The 14,572-nt window shown below is 39.7% G+C and overlaps 1 protein-coding gene across 5 annotated transcripts in view; it reads right to left on the reverse strand.

Annotated features, from left to right (window-relative positions):
- LOC128015614 (cAMP-specific 3',5'-cyclic phosphodiesterase 4B) overlaps window positions 1-14,572 on the reverse strand; it is a 133,329-nt gene that overhangs the window by 2,853 nt on the left and 115,904 nt on the right. For 4 of the 5 annotated variants that reach the window (XM_052599611.1, XM_052599612.1, XM_052599613.1 and 1 more), the window contains 9 exons: window positions 11,260-11,372; window positions 3,779-3,872; window positions 1,457-1,629; window positions 1,271-1,369; window positions 999-1,163; window positions 808-907; window positions 566-720; window positions 316-438; window positions 33-215 (listed from right to left, as the gene is read on the reverse strand). In XM_052599611.1, coding sequence (XP_052455571.1) covers window positions 33-215; window positions 316-438; window positions 566-720; window positions 808-907; window positions 999-1,163; window positions 1,271-1,369; window positions 1,457-1,629; window positions 3,779-3,872; window positions 11,260-11,372 — 1,205 coding nt within the window. Of the gene's footprint in view, window positions 1-32; window positions 216-315; window positions 439-565; window positions 721-807; window positions 908-998; window positions 1,164-1,270; window positions 1,370-1,456; window positions 1,630-3,778; window positions 3,873-4,732; window positions 6,360-11,259; window positions 11,373-14,572 lie in introns of those variants that run through there. The other variant, XM_052599615.1, reaches the window with a different exon arrangement.

Consider the following 14,572-nt stretch of genomic DNA (forward strand, 5'->3'; position numbering starts at 1 on the left):
GGAGAGTTCATACATCTCAGACAGTAACTAACCTGGGATTTCTCCACCGAGGCAGTGTGTTTGTCACACATGGGGCTGATCTCCATGCCACGCTCCCTTTCTCTGTCACCCTGGTGAAAGAACTCATCCATGATGCGGTCAGTCCACTGGCGGTACAACTCTAGAGACTTGGTGGGATTGCTCAGATCGGCGCAGTGAACCATGTTCCGCAAAACCTGAAGCAACACCACAATTTTAGATGACTGCAAAACATTACGTTCCTCGAATTTACATGAATCATTCATTGACAGGGAAGGAGAACAGGAAGACCTGTACCTGTATCCTGTCTGTGTAGTTGTCCAGAAGTAAAACTCCTGAGCTTGTCACTTTCTTCGTCTCTACCATGGTCTTCAGATCGGCCAGTAAGCTCATGTGCTTAGACATGTCTGTGGCCAGTACCTGTTAACAAGAAACATTGAACAATATATGTTAGCATATAAATCACTGCAATGTTAATGAAAGCAGATGGCCTGGAAGGAAAGAAGGAAGGAAGGAAGGAAGAAAAGAAAGAAGGGAAGAACCTCACCATGTCGATGACCATCTTTCGGAGTGACTGCCTCTGTTTCTTAGTGAGGTTCTGGAAGATGTCGCAGTTGTCCTCCTGGAGAAGTTTAAAGCCCACCGCTAAGTGGTGATTCTCCAAAACGGACTCATCGTTATACATGAGCGCCAACTCGGAGTCTGTATGAAATGAATAAAAACAGAATTAAATGAAGTGTCTCCGTGAATTTTACGCTGATGGTAGGGGTGGGAATTGAGAACACTCACTTGTATTGATGAGGAACTGGTTGGAAACTCCAGGATGGTCCACATCATGAATAGCTGCTGCAAAAATGGCTGCCAGGATCTCAAGATCAGTGAAGACAGCCTGTTAAGGACAAATTGAAAATGGTGAGATACGTGAAATCTTTCGAGGGGAAAACTCTTAATATTGCATCTGAAAAAAATATCGCTCTTACATCTAGTGCAGGTGTGGACAGCAGAATGTGAGTTGACTGGGCCACATCAGCAGCATGAAGGCTGTTATGATAGGCCACATCTTGGTGGTAATGATCTTCAAGGGTCATCATATACGTCACAAAAGTATCTGCCGGGATCTTAAATGTCTTAAGCAAGTCACGTTCCTGTTACAGAGAGAAGCAATATTATTACATTATCTTGGATGATATGACATATTTGTTGCAAAATCTTGGAAGTCATTGGCAAAAGAAAGGCTGGAGGAAGAACTGACCTGGAAGATGGCGTACATAATGCAAGTGAGAGGCCGGTTGTAAGAATACTCTGAAACCGTAAAGATGTTCAGGCCCCATTTGTTGAGGTCTTCTAATTCCTGGAAATAGAAGACACAAGTGGAATGAGATCAACAGCAATTTTCAGTTGAACACTCTGTAGAGCAAGTATTCAATCTTCTACATACCTTTGACAGTAAATCCTCTTTGTCAGTTTTGACGCCGAAGCGAGCGCTGCCGCAGTTGAGGCTGGGACCGTGGGACACTTTCTTCACACCACTGATCTGAGTCATCAACTGTTTTTTCTTCTTCTCGCGGGCTTTAGGAGTAGGCGAGGGAATCTCCACCTCATTCTGTTTGTCTGTGAGGAACAGCAAGAACCAAATGATTAGAACGATTTTGGTCTCTTTCCTGGTTTAAAGACATTTCCCTTGGCATTTTGGAAAATGACCGATTGCTAACTCGTCACCATGAAACTGTGATAGTCCTCAAATCTTTCTATACCGATTATGCACAACTGTGTCAGTTGTTGGCAGATCGCATTCCAGATCACTCACTCTTTTCATTGTAGTTTCCACACAGACGAGACACATACATGCCCAAACAAAAGCCCAATGTTGGGAAACCGGTAGCCATGTATTGTGTTTCCCTCAGTGACGTAAGCAGGCAGCTTTGGCCCAGGTGCAGTGCCACAGCTGAATAGCTCACATCTGCACTCAGTGCATGTGCTTCTAAGGATTTGTTGCCCTTGAACGGCAAAACAGACACCCAATTCACAGCGACTTTGCCACTGAGCTATTCAAGTGGGGCTTGCCCCTTCTTTCCTTCTCCTCCAATTCCACTCTCCATTTTCACTGTGACAGACCTGTCAACAAACTGCAGGGGAGCCAGTGTCTGCCTCATATGGCATCTCCAAAGGTCAACCATCAGGAGATCTCAACTGACAAACAATGCTGATAATGCCATAAACCTTCGTATTTGGGATTCCTTGTGGAAATGCTAATCCAAATCTATCTCAAGGAGCCACAGGCTGTGAGTGGACTCAATTTTTATTTCCAGTTTCTCGATTACTGCAGATAACGTTGTTCTCTCTTGCCGTAAAACTCTGGCGTGTGGCTGATAACACTTGGTAATAGCCGCTGGCTTGATGGGGAATAAGGGGAGGTGAAATATGAGAATTAGTTTATTCACTACAGACATTATCATATGTCTCTGTTAAACATGAACCCATGCTGTAATCAGCACCGCAGTCCTTCAGATGGGCTTATATCCTGAGTGAAGAAAAACGAGGCATCCTATTACAGTGATGGAACGGAAAGGGACAGGAATGAGGGAATACTTGTTTTTCTTTCATCTCAAAAGACTCTGTCTGTTTTTCTCTCCTTCTCTTGTGGTAAAGATGCCTGATCAAGAGAAAATGCCTCTTATCTGATCCCACGGAGCATTCGCGGTGCTCATTATAGCCAATTTGCTTGTTTTTTCATAAACATCCATCAGAGCTTTTTTTTCCCCTTTCGCCCCTCCACCTCATTCCTTTCAAGATTCTCCGTCACATGTCGCTCCATGTCTCCTTCTCATTTAAAAAGCAAACAACCAAAGGCAAGCCACATGTACAGACTGTGTGCATAGATCCAAGATTTCAGAAAAAGCAAGAAAAAAAGAAGGAAAGCGTCATTATGTCCGGGTCAGATTTAATCTCATTGCTGTTTTGATGCAGACAGCGGAATCACATAAAGAAAGCAGTCACACGTGACGCAGCGCACAGATGTTTCACAGCTAAAATTGAATTCCAGGAAAATCAAACCACTTTTAGTCCCAAATAATCCTTCCAGAAAGTTGTACACCATCAAAATGGACACCTTTTCACACTGCAAAAGCATTTTTTTTAATCAGTTAAAATATCTAAACATTCTCTTTTATTAGTAAGCAAGTCAAAAATAATGATTAAGAAATAGTTTTTTGTGGTAAAATGGGATCTCAGACTGCGGCAAGGAACATGAGTGTTTGTGTGTTTAGACGGGGCATGCGATGGTGTCTCGATGAGAGCCCAGGAGCTGGATGAGTCACAGGTTCTCTTGCCTGGATGTTCCGTGCTGGGGGGTTCCACCGTCAGCATTGCTTTACAGCAGGATCCCATCCCCCTCCGTCTCTCTAATTCTGCTCTCCTTTCCACCCTCCCCTTCCTCTTTTCCAAATGCTGCATTGGGAATCTCTCTCCTCATGCAGAAACGAAAGTCTGATGCCATCTCATGGCATTCCACAAACAAAATGAGCCTTTGTAGCCTACTGCATGTCTTATCTTTTAACGTACAACACTTTCACAAATAATGGATTTATTTTTCCTTGTTTTCGTAGCTTTTAGATACACAGCATCACTGAATCTCAACCGCAGTTCAGTTCTGGAAATGACGCAGCCCAAATTCAATCCACAATGGCGTATGCTGTATATAGCCAATGTTTAGTGATGACTGCGGTTGTTTTAGTGTGAGAGTAAATATGCGGGTGATTACCTAGGAAGGTGTTGGAGATGAACTCTGACACCTGATTGCCAGATCTGCTCATCTCAGAGAGGTGCGTCAGCTCCCTGTTCAACATTCTCTTGAACTGGAAAAGATAGAGAGGGAGGATTATTAGTCAAAAAACATTACAAATCTTTAGTAGGGCAATCATTTTCCAAAGTCTTGCAAAATGGCATATTTAAAATTCCTTTTTATAGACATTATAGGCATTTACATACAATACTGCAATGTGTTATGACCAAATAAATAATATAATTAATAGAAATATAATAAAAAAATTTTTATTAAATATCTTAATATTTAGATCTTAATATCTCTTTTTAAAAATATTTATGCAACAAATTTGAATGCATTAAATTCTAAATAAATCTCTTATACCTCATACCAAGCGTAAACAAATGCAAATGCATAAAGAATGAGAGACAAGGAGACAAGGAAGACACTGGTTGGGATTTCATCTGTAAATTGCAATTTTCAAACTGTTGGCAAGTTTAAAGTAATATTTTTCTTTAACATTTTTTCTCCACATATAATGTATGACTATAAGTTCCAAAAGCACTGATTTGGTTCTAAAAGACGCAATGTTGGCAAGAAATAAATAAACAAGTGCATATATAATTAAATAAGTCAAAAAACGGCAGCCATATCCTGCGCCACATCTCATTTTTAAGCTTTATTAGTTCAAGGGGATAAATCACAAAAACCAACCCATATAATTGTGCTTATGACAACAAAATTAACATCTCTGCTTAATTACAACAGATTCTTTAGAAAAGAACAGCTCAAAATAGAGCTCAGATCTAGACATTCCAGCACAGGATGCCACACAGCGAGACTTGCTGTAGGTTTCCCTCCTCAGTGTCTCTCAAGACCACCAACAACCACCGATCCAAAACCAACCTCCATTAAGCAGACCAAAAACAGCTTAGTAGCCACCATACACACCTTAATGTAACCCCAGGATACAGAGAGAAGGTAATTGGCCTCAGGCATTTTGGATTGTATTTAATCTCCCGAAATCCACAACAGTGCACTCCTATACCACGAAGGAAAAGAGCCAGAGAGAGGCAGACGAAAGGGATTCTTCTGTTTGGGAAAAACGAAAAATCCCCTCTTCTCTCCTCTCCTACTCTGCTTGGTATGGATTAGTAGCCAAAAAGCAGACAGAAGCCGTCTTCACGGCAGCTATCGTCCGAATCGCTCTGCGCTTGACTGTCCATGGCTGTAGATACGAGCGGGGGCCGACAACGGATGGGAACACCCGTCAAGGGATGGAGGATGATCCAGAGAGTGGTGGCCGGAGCTGGAAACGAAGCGGAGGGTCTGGAAGTGCCAATGAATTATGGAGGAGATGAAGGAGCAGTGGAGCAGAGGGAGGGAAGGATGTGGAAAAAAAATGCTGGGATGCTCATCTGGCTGGAGGGGGGTCTTCCTCTGCTGGATTAGTGCCGCTCCGCTGCTGCAGTACGCTCGCGCTCTCTCATCATCTTGCTCTGCCTTTCTCTCTCTCCTTTCGCTTCGCCCCCTCCCTCACGCGTCTCTCCCCCAGTCTCGAGTCTGTCAGCCCCAGCAACACGCTCCACAGGCACATAAGATTTGACATAGAGATGGCAGAGGAGGGGGGAGCCCCTGCTTTGTTATGCAGGGAAAGCGCGAGAAGAAAAAGACACGTAAAGAAGAACAGAAATTCGGGGAGATCTAAGGATGCTCTTGGCATTTTGGGCACAATTCATCGACTTTAAGGGATTCTTAATTGAGAATAACTTTAAGCCTTTGCAAAGCTGGGAGGGTTACATGAGTCTGGGTGCTTTCAGGCTTGGTCAGCTTTCTTTATTGCACTCCCATAATGCATGAGATTCCACATGGTGCGCTGTGCTATTTTTACCATAGAGTATGGTGGTAGAGGAGAATTGGATAATTGCCTGTCTTTGTCTTTTTTATTGATGACATCAACACCCCCCCCCCATGACTCTGTCACTTTTTTTCTGCCTCTCTGTCTACATTCAAACACCAATTACACCAACATCCCAACGCCATGGCAACAGCATCATGTGACATGGGCTGCCGCTGAGGTTTCCCTCCCTTCCCAGCCTCCAAAGATGGCTGCCCGGGAATCACGAGGACACCACTGCGTCTCAATAACATCTGCCAAATCAACCCCCAATTCATCAAGAATGGGGAGAAGGCAAACGTCCAAAATCGATGAGTTGTCCTTGAAATAGCCACAGGGAGCAGAGTCCAATGACAGGGAAAACCCTTAGTGAATATAAGGAAAAAATAAGCCAATTGTTGGATTAGGATGGTGATTGCATGATTTAGTTGGACAACCCATTTTATTTCCCAAATGTACAATCTTTAAGGTGGCCAAAACCAACAAAAACAGAAGACCAGACCATGCTGCCCTCATCACACTCACCTAGGATGGATAAAATGGTGCATTTCTCAACCAATAAAAACACTAGATGCACAATTACACAAAGGATTTACACTCAAAAAAATGCTCTTAAATTTCATTAATAATTACAAAGAAACAGCAATATTGAAATTAACATTAAATCTAGTGTTTACTTGTGAAACATGCTTTAATAATCTTTCATTATTATTATTTTTATTTTTTTTACTACAGTAAATTTGTTATTTACATGCAACTGAGCCTGTTTTCACCCCTTAAAACAGAGAAGTTGGTCTCAGATTTGAGAAGCTCAATGAATTCATGCAATGATTTCGGATTCTCTGTACTGTGAAATGTGTGTGCTTGTCTTCGCCTTCATGAGGAAAAGAGAGTGGGAGGGAGAAAAGGAAAGGGGGGGGGGAGAAAGATGGAAAATAGTGGAGAATCTCTGCATTATGCTGCAGTGGGGGTTCCTCAGCTATGTGTGAAACGTCTAGTCAGAGTAAACAACTCTGACATATCAAAGTCGGGCTGCTTTCCACGGCTCACATTTCTTCTTATCATCCATATCAATAAATCCACGTGAGTGTATCTCTCTAAGCCCCGTGAGAAACATGGCTGTGGGGGGCGGATGTGCACTCACTTCTGCTCTGAGAAGAGTAAAGGGTGAATGAAGGCAATTTCATTCTCAAAGACCTTTCTTCTGTAGAGAAAGAGCCTTCAAACACTTGATTCTATCAGCTAACATTGATTCCCTGTGTAAGGCATTTAGAGGCAAAAACTATTTTATTTAGGAAATTATAGTTGACACTTAATGAACAACCAGATTTAAAGTAAAAATGTATATAAATGTATTTTTTCAGCCTTTTCTGACATCAGTAATTAATTTAAATGAACCTACATGGTCATCATTTTTAATACAAATATTCTCTTCACATTTCCTTCTGTATCTCAGTAAACATTACTTCATAAAAGCTACATTAGAATAAAAAAATAATAAGCAATTTGCTTTTTAAAATAGTTTCATGGAGCATGACTTGAGACACCAATGGAAACACCAACTTCCCAAATGTGTTTCATGTCAACTACCCATATTTGGCAGCAAATATGCATGTCATAATTTCAATAAGTTTTCATTTGGACTTTTCTTTAGAATGGGAAATATAGCAATTAGATGCAATTTTATTTTCTCCACTAGTGGGCAGTATATACCCACAGACATTAAGTGAGATAGATTTGTGCAGTCACCTCACACTGTTCGCCGGCGGCATGTTCATTTAATTTGTACTGCCATCATGACCTTGTCTAATGTATCAATGTGTCTGGTGTAGGACAGGCGAGTCAATCAATCATCTAAATACATTTCACTTCTTCAGCTGCCCATTGTTTATTTTCACACCTCTCTCTGTATTCAGGCTTGTGTGTAAATGTCACTCTACACTGATGTTTTTTAATCACATCTATTTACAGTAAATGTCTTGTGTATATCATCTAGTGGGAAACCCCCCCATCTGTTTCTTGGTGGGAATTTTATTGCACTGAATGATGTCACTTGAGAAGCACATAATTGCAAAATCTGCTAATTCTCAACAACCATTGTATGATGATCGCTGAAAGAAGACTTTGAAAGACTGTGACGCACACTGAGATGACAAACGAGTTCTCTGGTATATTTGAATGGTAACATCAATAATGACACAACAGCTCCTGAAGAAATCTCTTTGTGTGACAAACCAACAATGCCTGAGGATACAAGCGCAACGTTTCACTTCCTCTAGATTTCTCAGTATGTGCACGAATGTGTGCGTGTTTACAAAATCCACAATTGGACGCAATAAAATATTTAGTTATTACATTACAGGCTAAAATACTTTAAGCTGCTTTAGTCTCAATTATATCCACATGGCAAAGAGGGACTCTAAAACCTTAAAGTTTAGAAAGGAACTTAGGCGGTTTACAACTGACGAAGATTGTTTGCAATGTTTCCGATTATCAGGAAAATACAACAAAAAATAATATTAAAAGCACAAACTGAACATTTACACTAATCATTTAACAGTAATTTCCATGCAAGCTGATACTAGTGCTCTCAGTCTGCAACATACAAATTATGCAGGATCTTTAGAAACTAACAGTAGTTTTACTTGAGACCATTTGTTCAATATTACAAGGCTCATTATTACAATTCATTTTTTTTTAAGTTATAACTTAAAGACCACTGCTTACATGACCCCACATTGTCTCATTTATAACCTTCCAAAACAAGAAAGTCCTGTGCCAAAAATAAACCTTTTCAGCAATTCCCTTTTACATAAAGCACATTCATCCTGAGAATTCAGAAATCAAACGTTACTTTAGGCAACAGCTATGTGCTTGAAAAGTCCACCAAGTAACTTCCAACAAAAATGAACATCCCACTAACAACTTATAAAGTATAAGACGAGGCTCACCTTTTTCCAGGAGTTAACTTTTCCGATCTTTCTCTGTTCTTTCCTTTCAAAGCAGCAAGCTCCCATTTTAAGTGAGTTAAGTTTTCTAAGTCCTGCTTGCTGTGAGGTTGTGTCACCCTGGCTGTCTTGAGTCTCAAGGTTTGTCGTACTAACTAATTTTGAGCTGTGAGCGCGGACTATCCTTCAGTGTGTACACACTACCCCTCTCACACAGGGACCGCCTCCTTCTGACAAACACACACACACACACACACACACATACACTGGAACTCTAACCACATTGCAACAGTTTATAGGGTAAATAGTGTGCTCGAGAATCAGGTCAAGCAAACTGATGTAATCTCTTGAAGTCATCAGAGCAAACATATACTGCCACGAATATACAGATTTATAAGACTTCCTGACTTGCAAATCAGACAATCGGTAGTTATACAATTTTGAAAGTTTACAAGCTACACCCAAAAGGATAATCATAAATGAAATCTCTAATGTTTCATTTGCTTCTTACTAGACAATGAGATTATACAGTATATACTGTAGAAGGGAAGTGGAAACTTTTATGTATCCTGCTTTTCAGATCTTTTTCCTGAGGACTTTATTAGTGTCTCCTCTTAATGTTAGTTTTAAGAGATTGGCAAGTCTGCAATAAAAAAAAAAAAAAAAAAAAAAAAGATTTAATGTAATATAAATAAGATGTTATTTTTATATTGAATATAAAGTTTATTTTTAATTCTCCATAGGAATTTCATTAGAAACATATGATTAAATTTGACTGAACGTTATCAAAATAGTCCAAAAAGGAAATGTTCATGTATTATAAACCATGTTTTCTCTCATAGCTTCAATTCAATGACTACATTTGGGGTTTCATGTCCATGGACTTTAGTAACTATTTAAACAACTATAATTATCAATTATCAATTATCTTGACCGGAATGGCCAGTTGACTGAAACAGAATATATATATATATATATTACATGTTGGCAGAGAAATCCTGGAGCTGATACTGTATAGATTTTACATGCACACATATGCACATACAGCTAAAGTATAATACACATCGGGGACATGTGTCCGAAAGGGTTGCAAAAGGTCAGATGTCCTGGTATTCTCTGTACAAGTCTGATGACTATCTTTATGTGTTATTTCCACAAACTCATACAACAGCTCCTAGGATATGAGTACATCTTGAGCCAATCATAACATGGTCACAGGCTTTATAAATGTCCCATTTTCTTGCATATGTATTATATTGTATATTCTTGCATGCATCTCATTGCTGGCCTGCATGCATGCACATTTTCCAGTAAAATTATATATTTATATCCTTAGACTGATAATTTTGCTTAATTTGCGCATAACAGTTGTTGAGAAATATTATTTTAAACGATTCTTGTTTAAGAATAAGTCTGACAAAATATATTGAGGCTTGTGCAAAAATAAATAAATAAATTCTTTTAAAAAATCTTAATAATAATCTTCTTAACTCTTCTTAATAACAAGTATTAACATGCATATTTCCATGAAAAGAAAATGCTCACATTTGAAGGATGTTTATACCTTTACAGGGAAACAGTCCAAAATGAATGATTAAGAAAATTATTAACAGTGAAAACTCTGGGTCCCTTTTTCTGTAGATGTATCTATATTATTGAATGTGTGTGTGGAAGTTAGTGTGTATGTATTCATCCCTATTGTCTGCAGTAAAAGTCCCCATGCTGCAGCGTATGCCTGTTTGACGTCAGCAGAAGGAGAAACAAACAGGGAGTGCGGCCTTGCCATGCCATACAGCACTCACTCCTATTGTAGTCTGGACCTGGCTAACGCTTAGGAAGGAGACAGGAAACCTGAGTCACAGCTGCAGGACACACACACACACTGTGGAGATATGCAGTGTATCACATGAGATGACACTGACGAAGATGTGAAAACAACAGTTATTAAAAGTAAAAAGAGGATGACAAACGAAATAGGTTGAAACATGTACGAGTCTGTAACCCTGACAAATATTGTGCTTGTCATATTAGCAGAGGTTTCGTGAGAAAACAGGTTATTTGTGTTTCAAAAAATTAATTATATTGTATATCATATTGCTTTGATCACGCAATAAAGTGCTGTACATGTACATACTTCCCTGTTCATATAAATTGGCCCACAAGCTGTCAATCAAATCAATTTTAGAGCAACGTGGAGAAAACGTGCTGGAAAAAAGGCATGCTATAACCTGTTCAATAGGCTTGTAAGACTTGCTAACACATTTATACAGAGAATGTGTGAGACTGTTATGATAATAAAGTGATGTGGCATCTCCAAGGGAGCCTTGTACTTCAAATACCTTGGAAAATGCACCAAAACTAAATCAGAATAAACCTTACCATTTAAAATCGAGTGTATATCCTGCATATTCAATATACTCCAAAAACAAACTAGAAAGCAGCAGCTTGAATTTTGAATGCAAATTAACTGGCATGAGGACTGACTCTCAATAGCCCCATTCACAAAGCGGCCATTGACAGAAGCATTACAAACTATCTAAGCTGTCAGGAAAAATGTATTGAACTCGCTTACTGCGCAAGCATCCTCGGACTTCCAAAGGAGCTCCTAAAAGTGATGTGCTGCATCTTCTCACCTTGTTGGAGGCCATGTCGCTGACGGAGCGGTACGTTTGGATGGTTTCCAGCTGATCCAGACACCAGTCCAGCTCCTCCATGGTCTCCACGGCCAGCTTCTGGTAGGACTCGTCTGGACAGAGACACACAAAAAGGGGGGCACCGTGAAAATCCTGCTGCACGGCCACTCCAGCACAGCTCGCCAGACGATCCTTCATCCTGGGCTCGCACACACACACACACACACACACTCCCAGAATGTATGAGAGAGTGAAGAGTGGGTTCTTCTGAGTGCTAGCTGTGAGAGAGAGACCCCCCCCCACCCCCACGCGCTCCCTCTCATTGGCCCGGTCCTCGTGGCTAGGTGATACTGCCTCTTTGGCTTCGTGCCCCTTCCTCTCACCCCATCCTGTCTCTCTCGGTGTCGCCCTCTCTTTGCGTGCCACTCTCACTCATGTCTGAGAGTTGGCTGTGTTGGGGTGATGCAGCCTCTTAGCTCTGTGCTTCCTCATTTCATCGCCCAATTTGGCATCTCTCTCTCTCTACCCTTCCCCAATTTATAATTTCTGGCTTTTGTTGGCTCTGATGTCAATAGAGAGGAGTCCAAGCCAGGTTGTTACTTTGCAAAGTAACAACCTTGTACACACACACACACACACTTTATTGTTGTGAAAAACACAAATTAAAACTAAATGCTCATTTTAAGACACAAATATTCACTGTATATTCACAGTGATTTCAATTAAAATATACAATTAAGCTGCATCTTAGTGATTTAATTTATTCTTATTTTAATTTTTTACTTAGGAAACCTAAATGTCATTTTCTGGAAGCATCTTTATTTCAAACTTTAGTAAATCTGATTAATTTCTGTCAAAGCTCACTTTTGCCCTGCATGGAATTGTTGTATTTTGCATGTATTTAAACATTTTCATAAAACTTGCAATACCATTTATACTGTAGGTTTGGGGTCAGAAGAATATTTTTAAAAAGTAATTAAAAAGTAAATAATGTATATTTCAAATTAATTCTAAGAAGAATTAAACATTTGTACCCTCCCCAAACTTTTGAATGCTAGTGTGTTTGGAAAATATTGCTGTTTGTTGTTATGTTGGTGACAGACATAAAAAATTTGTTTTACATAAAAAATATGTAAAAAAAAAAAAAAGATACATGTTTGTATTTTTCATTAGATTTTCACAATTTGCTTTTATATTAAACATTTTAAATCTACTTGGAAAAAAGACATTTTTATGAGAATAAAAATAAATTATGAGATTATGTGATAAATCAAATAATGTCAAAAGGCTGAAAGCCTATACTGTTCAACCCAACAAAATAAACAAAAGCAACAAAAAGCACATTTACACACACACAAATGACACAGCATCACGTTTTATCATGTGCTTAAATGTATGTCAAGATGTACGTAAACATGTCTGCATCATTCCTCGTACACCACAGAAATGTATGAAGCAACGGAGTAAGCTGTGTTTGTGTGGGTCTTGCTGAAGCATAGATGTGTTTACAGTAGAGGGGAGTTTGGTGAATCGGTGCCCTGTAGGCTCTGGGACACAGACGAGCCCTTGTGCGCCTCTGACTTTGCTGTTGTGGGTCTCCTAGTTGCAGAAAAACAGGCTTTAAAACAGCAGTAGAACTTTAGCAGGGCCCTGTCGAATGATACTTCTCTCTAATCTCCACACGCTCAAAGCCACACAAGCATATTTGCTCTCTGAACACCAGGAGAAAAAAGCTCTTTGGGGTGCGTAATTCTTTTTTTCTTAAAAATAGAAAAAAATCTTCCTTCAAGACATGCACAACAGACAGACACACTAGCTTTGACGGCCCAAGCTGATTCAGAAAAAGGAGGCATCTGCCCACATACCATGAGGTCACCCAATTACAGACAAAAGCCACTTCACATCCACAAACAAAAATAATAAAGAAATGATAGAGAGATATGTGTGAACTTGACTTGCATCACTCAAAGACAAGCGTAGGTGTGGTGTTAAAAGAAAAAGTTTCAGCATGCCGAGAGGTTGGCTTTTGTGACCGCAAACTGTTTGCATATGTGTCATTTGAGGTTACTGCAGATCACAAATTTCAAATCATGTCTTCTGGTCGTTTGAAGGTGTTAATGTCATGGGTGAGTGATGTGCGTATGTGTGTGAGCTGTCAGATGGGTTGTGTGTGTCGTTTCCCCGATACGCACTGAGAATTAGTTGAGAGCATGTGCTTAAATGTGTCATTTTTCCTGTCTCTCTCTTTCTCGCATTCCTTCATCTATGCCCCTCCTGAATTCATACGTAGTGTCTCAATGCTTAGTCAAGCAGTGGAAGGATAAACACTAGCATTTCCAATAAAGAGGAAGTATGACAACTGACGTCATTTCAGATCTCAAGGGACCTACTAAGAAAGCGCTTCTTCTGGTTCTGATTGTAAGATGAGAGAGAGAAAGAATGAAAGAGAGAACGATTTGGGGAAATTCTGGAAAAGCCTAAGGACATTGTGAAAGAGTGTAAAAAAATGGGTTTCTCTCTGTGAGCAGAGCAAAACTAATGGGTTTCTGAATTTAAGGAACACAAACAATATCATTTAGATCACATGGTATATTATCCAGATTAAAAAAAAGAAAAAAAAGAAGCTTTTTGGGACACTCTTTACCAGAAGATTGACTCTTTATCCAAAACTCAGTACATTATTTTTTTATTTTTTATGTAAACAAATCATCAACCTTTATAAAAAAAATATGTACTGGTAATTTAGAATAGATTCATATCTTCTTCCATACATACTTTATTTTTTTTTTAATAGTCTAAAGTCTACAGTACTATCTTTCTATGGAGCTCCTCAACACTGTCTCGTTGGAAGAATATTTGTTGTCATGAGAGCTATAAAAATAAATACAAATTAAATTCAATCAAATTGCAGAGATTTGATCCAACCCTGCTCCAACACACACACACACACACACACACACACACACACCATGTAGTTTTCAAATAAGCCTGAAGGACTTGGTAAGTTGGATCAGGTGTGTTTATTTAGGGTTGAATCTAAACTCTTCAGGGCTCCGGCCCCCCAGGAATTGAGTTTAACACCCCTGACATAAGGTGTCTTATTTGCTTTTGTAATGTACTGTAGGTTTTAGAGGGTGCTCAATAGCACCCCCTTTGGGACAACTAAGCACCCATACTGGTATGGACATCACAGCAAAATATGAGAAGCACCCGGCTGCAGCCTGCAGATCAAGGTGTACCTACTCTGATTGGTTCGATCGTCTTTCATAGACATACATGATAAGAAATGTGTGAGTAGTTGGTGTAGGACGAA

Source organism: Carassius gibelio, chromosome A6, assembly GCF_023724105.1.
Source record: "Carassius gibelio isolate Cgi1373 ecotype wild population from Czech Republic chromosome A6, carGib1.2-hapl.c, whole genome shotgun sequence".
NCBI classification, from domain to species: domain Eukaryota; kingdom Metazoa; phylum Chordata; class Actinopteri; order Cypriniformes; family Cyprinidae; genus Carassius; species Carassius gibelio.